At 44.7% G+C, this 9,242-nt stretch overlaps 1 protein-coding gene across 5 annotated transcripts; it reads left to right on the top strand.

Annotated features, from left to right (window-relative positions):
* The first annotated feature begins 274 nt into the window (after positions 1-274).
* LOC109911822 (zinc finger protein 135-like) lies at positions 275-8,940 on the top strand. 5 transcript variants are annotated; one of them, XM_048619446.1, is made up of 3 exons: positions 275-297; positions 4,021-4,173; positions 7,114-8,940. In XM_048619446.1, exon 3 carries the CDS (start codon positions 7,205-7,207, stop codon positions 8,345-8,347), a length of 1,143 nt encoding a protein of 380 aa, XP_048475403.1. In that variant the 5' UTR covers positions 275-297; positions 4,021-4,173; positions 7,114-7,204; the 3' UTR covers positions 8,348-8,940. The 5 variants fall into 5 exon arrangements, with proteins under 5 accessions (XP_048475403.1, XP_048475402.1, XP_048475401.1 ...); XM_048619445.1 differs by lacking the exon at positions 275-297 and adding an exon at positions 3,659-3,775; XM_048619444.1 differs by lacking the exon at positions 275-297 and adding an exon at positions 3,665-3,858 and having other exon boundaries at positions 4,072-4,173.
* Positions 8,941-9,242: the final 302 nt, after the last annotated feature.

The raw sequence follows: 9,242 nt of genomic DNA, 5'->3' as shown, positions 1-9,242 counted from the left end.
TTTACAATGACGTCAGCTGATCGCTTGAACCCAGCCCCACAGTGAGAGCATCTGAACGGTCTCTCCTCAATATGAACATGTGATTGTCCTCTCCCAGAACTTGTAAAGCACTTTCCACAGGCTGGATATGCGAAAGCTCTCTCCTCAGTATGAACATGTTGGTGGAAAATCAGTACCCTGGAACTTTTAAAGCACTTCCCACAGTCTGAACATTTAAAAGGTCTCTTGTCAGTGTGAACCAGCCGGTATGTGAGAAGGTGGGATGACTGAGTGAATCCCTTCTCACAATCTCTGCAGGTGAATGGACCCTCCCCAGTGTGGATTTGCTGGTGTTTAGTGAGTTGAGATGATTGCCTGAACTCAGTCCCAGAGTGACAGCACTTGAATGATCTCTTGTCAAAGTGAACATGTTGACGTGATGTGAGATTGCTAGAATGGTTAAATTATATCCCACAGTCTGGGCATTTAAAGCATTTCTCAGTGTGAACTTGTAGACAGGACATCACTTCTCCTGAACTTTTATAGCATTTCTTACAGTCTGGGCATTTAAACGGTCTTTCTTCAGTGTGAACACTTTGATGGGACATCAGACTGCTGGTACTTTCAGAGCATTTCTCACAGTCTGGACATTTAAAAGATCTGTCCTCACTGTCAACTCACTGGTGTCTCAGCAGGCTGGATGATTGAGTGAATCCCTTCCCACACTCAGAGCAGATTAATGGTCTCTCTTTAAAGTGAACCTACTGGTATCTCGGAAGGTGGGCTGACCTAGTGAATCCCATCCCACACTCTGAGCAGATCAACACTTTCACACAGTGTGACTGCATTTGTGGTTTGTGTGGCCAGCTGATTGACTGAAGCCTTGTCCATACACACACCGTGAACGGGGCTTGTCCATTCTCTGTTCAAAATCTGATTTTTTTTATTATCTCAAACCTGGTGCCTCTCTGAGATTCTGATGTGATGCTTGGTTTGAGCTTCCCAATGGCAAATCCTCCCTTTCTAATGCCCTGTGAAATTTATTTCAGAACAAAACAGTGTGAAAGAGAGAGAACTGACAAAAAACATGAAGGGAGGTTTTGAAATGGAACTGAAAGAGTCTTGTAATATCTGGGACAGGGACTGGGAAAAATTAACTACGAAAGCTGCTAGCTTGTTAAAGAAACCAAAAACGCCACCCAGTCTGGATTACGCATTGACTTCAATTGTTGGAGGGAGAGAAAGGAGAATCAGAAAGAGAATGGGGAAGAGCAAAAGAGAGAGAGAGCTGAGGGGAAAGAGTGTATGGCGGGGGAGATCAGAGAGAAAGTAGTGTGGTGGGGACAAAGTAGCAGGAATGAGAGAAAACGTAGTAGGAAAGAGGGGCCAGAGTGTGAAAGGGATGGTCACAATGTGAAGGGTGTGAGAGCCAGAGAGCGGAATGAATGTGGGAGCATGAGGAGTGAGTGAGGAAGAGTATAAAAGGGAATCTGAGAGAATGACAAAAAATTCGTCAGTATATTATTGAGGCGGGATCAGGAGGGTTGACGTTTCACTTGCTCCATCAGTCTCCTGGCCACAGGGAAGCTGAAGCCTCGCCTACCTATTACATCAGCAAGAGGTTCGCGCATGTGCTCTGCTCCTTCTGAGCTTGTTTCCCAGAAAATGCCCTGGAGCTGCCAGTGTGACTTCTGCAGAATCTTATCCAGGACTTGGGGCCTCCCCTATTCTCACCTCCATTCCTCTCCTCACCCCCCGCCCCCAACCCCAGCTTCTTGCCTTTCCTGTCTCCCTCACTGTGGTTCTCCATTCCTTCCCCACTTGCCTCCCCTCCCCTGACCACTACACCATTTATGAGTACTCTGCCATGCACCATTTCTGAAAGTGATTTGACCAATGCTCTCCTCTGTGGAAATATTCTGAGATTTGGCATCTCGATAGGTATATGAATAGGAAGGGTTTAGAGGAAAATGGGACAAATGCTAGCAATGAGACAAGATTAACTTAGGATATCTGGTTGGCATGGACAGGTTGGAGAAGAGGGTCTATTTCCATGCTGTATATCTCTTTTAAATGTTGTAATTGTAGCAGCCTACGTCACGTTTTCTGGCATCACGTTCCATACATGCACCACCCTGTGAAACAGTTGCCACGTGGTCGCTTTTAAATCACTCCCCTCTCACCTTACACCCATGCTGTCTAATTTTGAATCCCCTACCCTGGGGATAAAGCCGTGGCTATTCACCCTAGCCATGTCCCTCATGATTTAATAAAGTGCTTTCAGGGCATGCCTCAGCATCCAATGCTTCAGGGAAAAAGCACCAGCCTATTCAGCCTTTCCGTTGCGATCAAATCCTCTAATTCCGGAAACATCATTGTAAATCTTTTCTGAACCCCTTCAAGTTTAACAGCATCTTTCCTGTAGCAGGAAGACCAGAATTGAACACAATATTCTAAAAGTGGCCAAACCAATGTGCTGTGCAGCCACAGTGTGATCTCCCAACTCCTATACTCAATGCACTGGCCAATGAAGGCAAGCGTGACAAACTCCTTCACCACCCTGTCTACCTGTGACTCCACTTTCAATGAACAATGCACCTGCACCCCTAAGTCTCTTTGTTCGAAAACACTGCCTCGGGCCCTATCATTAAGTGTATAAGTTTGCCTCCTCAAAATGCAACACCTCACTTTTACCTAAATTAAACTCTATCTGCCACTCCTTAGCCCGTTGCCCATCTGATCAAGGTTCTGTTGTATTCTGAGGTAACCTTTTTCACTGTGCACTACACCACCAATTTTGACGTCATTTGCAAACTTACTAACCATATCTAGTTACGAGGCTGGAGGGGATGACATAGATAGGGAGGCTTGTGAGACTGGAGGAGATTATGGAGGTGGTGTGAGACTGCAGGACATGATGATTCAAACAGCACTGTGGTGTACTTACAGCACACGCACTGTTCAAGAAGGCAGTTCACCATCACTTTGTCCAAGTCAAATAAAAGTGGACAATTAATAATGGTCTGGGCATCAAAGAGCCCCCATACTTAAATTAAAATTAAGATGGGTTTTTGTTTTGTGGAGAGGTAGCAGAAGCTCAGATAATTCTGCTTGAAGCTGAGAAGGTTTAGTGATTTAATGGAGGTGTAGATTTGTTTCCAGTATATTTCATTTGCAGGGAGAGAAATTATTAATAATGTTTGGTTACCACAGAACATACCTTTCAGATAATTGGCAAATAATGCAGGGTGATAATGTGAAAATTATGTGAAGCTGGAAGAATTTGAACGTCAGCTGGGTGCAGATTTAGCAGTTGCTCTCAAAAAAGATATGTAATTTCGCTATTTGAGGAAAGGTTTGCAGGTTTATGGCAAAGGTCAGGGGAGTTGGGATATATTTGCAGCGATTCTCGAATGAGAGAGTACAGTCCTAATGGGCGGAATAGCCAGTAGACTCCTGTGGTCTGTGATACTACGTCATTCACTGTGAAGGCTGAAGCTCATCCCAGGGCCGCAGTGAGGCAGGCAACATCTCACATCACCACGGGACCCAGCTGATTGACGGTAGGGACGGCGCAATAGGAGGAGGGGGCGGGAATGGAGGACCAAGCTGGTCCTCCAACCAATCAGTGAGAACGAGGGGCGGGGCAAGTCATACGACGCGAGACAAATACGCCGCAAGCGCATTGTCGCGTGTGAGTGAGTGCAAATGTTTGAGATCGTAAATGTGGGAACACAGTAGAGACCCGGAGAAAAATGGAACTAGCCTGGACTGGGATGTTTCATAAACACCCGGTGTAAGCTTCTATATCCGAATTAGAAACTCCAGATCTTGCGTTGGCAGCAAATGGGAAAAAAAATCGGCTGCGGGTCTCCGGAGGTAAAAGCCGTGTGTTACTGCCACCATCTTTATTGGAGGGGTTGGGGGTGAAAAGATGCAGCAGCGCGCATGCGCACGCTTCTTCCTAGGTGCGGGCGGGGTGATTTGAAAAGGAGCATTTACACAACAAATTGAACCAAGAGAAATGTTTGTCTTTTCCAGATTTCTGCCCTGGACTGCATGTGATTTTTCTTTCGTGAATTCGTTTTACAGGATATCAATTGAATGTAACTAGCAGAGTGGAATCTCAAAACATGTTCTGACAGTCAGCGGAGTCATCACCATCTGAATATCGTTGGCATTTAATTGCGGAAGGTTTGTTCTGTTCTGTCTGCGTGAAGAGATACCCTTTTATGTTTGTAGCTCGAAAAACAGCAAGATGTTCAAATTCGTGGTTAGATCACGCTGGGGTATGTGCTCAGTTCTGGGCCCTTCATCTGAGGAAGGACATATTGACCTGAAAGGGAGCACAGATTTACCATATTAACACCACGGTTCTTTGAAAGAACTGTCAGATTGTGTCCCAAACACCTGCTTCATGATTTTAATTCAAAATTACTCAATCTCAAATACCTTTGAAAATTTCTCATGGACTCAACTTCCAGCACCTTTTCAGGTGGAACGGTCCAGATCCTGACAACTCTGTTGATCCTGAAACTGCTGAAGTCCATGTTGAGCCTGGAGGGTTGTAAGGGGCTGAATTGAAAGATAAGATGCTGTTTGCTGAGCTCCCATTGAGCTGCATTGGAACAGTAAAGGAGGTTGAGGTCAGTGTAGGTGTGAGCAGACAATTAATATGACAAGGCTACACTGTGAGTGCCGCTTGGCTCAGTGAGAGTGCTTTGGAGTTGGGTGAAAACAGAAAGTGAGGTGAGACAGAGAAAGTGAAGCCGAAAGATTGAGTGTGGTACTCAGTCTCAGTTTGGGCAGTTCAGAAAGAGGCACATTCCCAATGGAAACAACTAATTGGTAAGTGATAACTGCAGAGGATTTTCTTACAGTTTTGAAGTACTATTAGCTTTTGTAAAGGCAGGAGCTTTCAGTTTTAATAGAAATGTTTGAAGCGAAGGAAGATCCTTAGCTCAATTAAATTCTCTCAAAGGGAGTAACAGACTTACGTTACAAAGAAGCCATGACAGGAAACCTCAGATCCCTGGTATGCTCCTTTCCCATAGTGTGGGAAATAAGGGGTCGCTTGTGCAGGAAGTATGTCTATCTGTAGCCACTGGCTAATTGCATTTTAGAGCTGGAGCTGTGGGTGGACTCATTGTGGAGCATGTGCAACATTGAGAATGTTGTGGACAGCACGTTAGTGAGTCGATCACACTGCAGGTGAGGATTACACAGGCAGAAAAGGAATGGGTGACCATCAGAAAAGCAAAAAATCAGGATGGTACGTTGCCTCCCTGCTGCCTGGATATTGTGGAGCTGGAGAGTGAAAAGCCATTGGTCATGGAATCAACAACATAGGGAAAGAAGGGGATGAGGGCCTGAAAGCTGAATATAGGAAGATAGGAGATACATTACATTTGAGGTTCTGACTTTTAATAATGTTAGACTTATTCCTTGTGCCATGTGCTAACGAGAGCAGGAATAAGAGGATAGATTGGATGAATGTGTAGCTGGAGAAATGGTGTGCCAGAGAAGGGTTTAGATTCTTGAGGCATTGGGACTGTTTCCGTGGGAGCTGGGACCTGTACAAGCTTGACCGGATGTCACTGGGCAGAGCTGGAACAAATATTGTTTGAAGGCTTTTGCTAGTTCCTTTTGAGGTTTTAAACTAGTGTAGGCTTAGGTGGGTCAGATTTAGATCAGGAATTGTGAGGTAGAACATTACTTATTGATGCTGTCAACAGCTCAGAGAGACAAAAGAAAGGAGTATTAATCAAGGATCTAGTATCTCTGCATACATCTCCTGACATACCAGGTTCCTGGGGAACCTTCTTTATACTCTCTCAATAGCCAGGGCATTCTTCCTTAGGAAAGGAGAACAAAGGTGCACATAATACTCCAGGTGTGGGCTCACCAAAGCCCTTACAGAAAGATATCCCTGCTCCTGTACTTGAATCCTCTCATTATGAAGGCCAACGTACCATTTGCATTCTTCAATGCTTACCACTCCTGACTGTCTACTAAAAGAGAGAGCGATAGAGAAATGCCAAGCAAATTGGGGTCAGACATAATATAGAGTCGTAGAGCTGGACAGCATTGAAACAGACCTTTCAGTCCAACTCATCCATGCTGACCAGATATCCTAAACTGATCTTGTCCCATTAGCCAGCATTTGCTCCATATCCCTCTAAACGCTTCCTGTTCATGTACCAATCCGGATGCTTTTTAAGTGTTGTAATTGGACCTGCCTCCACCACCTCCTCGTTTCATACACATGCCACCTTCTGTGTGAAAAGATTTGTCCAGAGGTCCCCTTTAAACCTTTCTCCTCTCACCTTAAACCTATGCGCTCAAGTTTTGAACTCACCTAACTTGGGGAAAAAAACATTGGCTGTTCACCCTATCCATGTCCGTCATGATTTTGTAAACCTCTGTAAGGTCACTGCTCACCTCTGATGCTCCAGGAAACAAAGCCTCAGCCTATTCAGCCTCTCCTGATAGCTGAAACTCTCAAATGACAGCAAGAGCCTTGTAAAGTTTTTTTTCTGAACCCTTTCAAGTTTAACAACATGTTTCCTATAGCAGGGAGACCAAGATTAAATGCAGTACTCCAAAACTGGCCTAGCCAATGTCCTATACAGCTGCAACATGACTTCCCAACTCCTATACGTCGCGCACTGACCAATAAAAGCAAGCATGCCAGATACCTTCTTCACAATCCTGTGTACATGCAACTCGACTTTCAAGGTACTATGCAGTTGTTCTTAGACCTTCAGAGGGATTGAAGGGTATGAGAAGAAAACAGGAACAGGATTGATGTGTAGATCTATAAAATGCTTCTGCTTCGTGTCTGCCTCTCTCGCCTCTCTTTCTGTAGTTTTGTGCAAACGCTGTTAACGGTTCCCTTCCCTGAAGGAGATTTATGAACCAGTTTGGTTTTAATGATAATCCAGCAGTTTCCCTAAGTGTTATCTCCAAAAGTGACCAGATTAATTGCTCCCAGTTTCACAACCTGTGTGTTCTTCTCGTTTCTCCCAAAACAGTTGTTTTCTGTTTGAAAAGTTGATTAGCAATTGGAGACTTCAAAGGAAGCCACATCCAGATCTGACAGTCACTCTGTTTTTTGTAATCTGATTATTTCAGGATCTTGAACATTGAAAGAAAAAGCACCATTCACACTCGGGTGAAACACATATCATCTGTGAATGGGAGAGACTGTGAAGGTTCATCTGCAATGTCCAAACACCAGCGCAGTCACACTAGGGAGAGACTATGGAAATGTGAGAATTGCGGGAAGGGATTTCTTTACCCATCCCAGCTGGAAATGCACCAACGCAGTCACACTGGGGAGAAGCCGTTCGCCTGCTCTGATTGTGGGATGGGATTCACTCAGTCATCCAGCCTGCGGATCCACCAGCGAGTTCACACTGGAGAAAGACCATTCACCTGCTCCCTGTGTGGGAAGGGATTCAGTCAGTCATCTAGCCTGCGAATACACCAACGCAGTCACACTGGGGAGAAACCATTCACTTGCTCCACTTGTGGGAAGGGATTCACTTCATCATCCAGCCTGCGGAAACACCTGCGAGTTTGCACTGGAGAGAGACCATTCACCTGTTCTGAATGTGGGAAAGGATTCACTCGCTCAACGATACTGCTAGAGCACCAACACGTTCACTCTGTAGAGAGACCATTCACTTGCTCTGTTTGTGGGAAAGCGTTCGCTCAGTCATCCAAACTGCTGGAACACCAGCAAATTCACAGGAGAGAGAAACCATTCACCTGCTCTGATTGTGGGAAAGAATTCACTCGTTCATCCAGCCAGGAGATACACCAGCCAGTTCACACTGGAGAGAGACCATTCACTTGCTCTGTTTGTGGAAAGGGATTCACTCGGTCATCCCATGTGCTGAGACATCAGAATGTTCACACTGGGGAGAGAGCATTCACCTGCGCCATATGTGGGAAAGGATTCACTCAGTCATCCCATCTGCTGGTACATCAGCGAGTACACACTGAAGAGAAACCGTTCAACTGCTCCCAATGTGGGAAGCGATTCACTCAGTTATCCAGCCTGCAGATACACCAGCGAGTTCACACTGGGGAGAGACCATTCACCTGCTCCCTGTGTGGGAAAGGATTCAGTCAGTCATCCAACCTGCTAAAACACCAGCGGGTTCACACTGGAGAGAGACCATTCACCTGTTCTGAATGTGGAAAAGGATTCATTTGCTCATCTGAATTACTGGAACACCAGCGTGTTCATACTGGAGAGAAACCATTCACCTGCTCTGATTGTGGGAAGGGATTTACCAAGTCATCCAACCTGCGAAGACACCAGCAAGTTCACACTGGGGGGAGACGTTCACTCAGTTGACTCCCCTGCTGATACACCAGCCTATTTACTCCACGGACAGACCATTCACTTCTCCTTTTGTGTGAAGGGATTCACTCTGTCACCCAAACTGTTACCACACCAGTGAAATGACAGAGTTGATTCCTTTTAACCAGCTGTTTTAGTGTAAAAGACTTTTTGCTGTCTGTTAACACACCAGCAAATTCACAAAGAACCACAAATGAAGGATTTTGCCCTTACTCACACCAAAGAATTAATTGTGCTCATTGGGCTGTTTTGTATTGATATTATCAAACCCTGCTCTATTAAACGTGCTGATTATGGTAGATAGTGTTGATGCAATTGTGTATCTGTAAGATTGTGATTATTTTCAAAACCTATGTGGCTGTATATCAATGCATTTACACTGCATAAAGATTGTCCACCTGCATGTTGTTTGGAAATGATTTTGTGGCTCATCAAGATTGGTTAAACAATAATGAGTTCCCTAGTAACTGTCGGTGTTGGATTTTTATGCTATTATTATCTATATCCAAACTCTGTTTTCTGGACCTATTTCTGATGTTTGTAAACACCACAAATTCAGTTACCTATTTGGGATAAAAATAATATAAATCAGCTTTTTGTGAAAATGAAGTTGTATCAAGTCTTTGTCTCATTCTCATTGCCTCATTCAAAAGGGCTCTAAGGCAATCAGTACCCTTCACATGAGCAGTTGGGAGAAGATACACCCAGAGTGAGATATAGCCTATAATGCTGGAAATGTAGTTACAAGTGCTTGGCAAGCGGCTGAGAGCCAGAGCGAATGTCCAAAAGGGTAAGGAAAAAAGAAGAATCAACAAGTGACAAAAAAAAAGTTGCTGGAAAAGCTCAGCAGGTCTGGCAGCATCTGTGGAGGAGAAAACAGAGTTAACAT

The sequence above is a fragment of the Rhincodon typus genome, chromosome 42 (assembly GCF_021869965.1).
Source record: "Rhincodon typus isolate 14 chromosome 42, sRhiTyp1.1, whole genome shotgun sequence".
Lineage (NCBI taxonomy): Eukaryota > Metazoa > Chordata > Chondrichthyes > Orectolobiformes > Rhincodontidae > Rhincodon > Rhincodon typus.
This window is presented reverse-complemented; position numbering and strand designations above follow the sequence as displayed.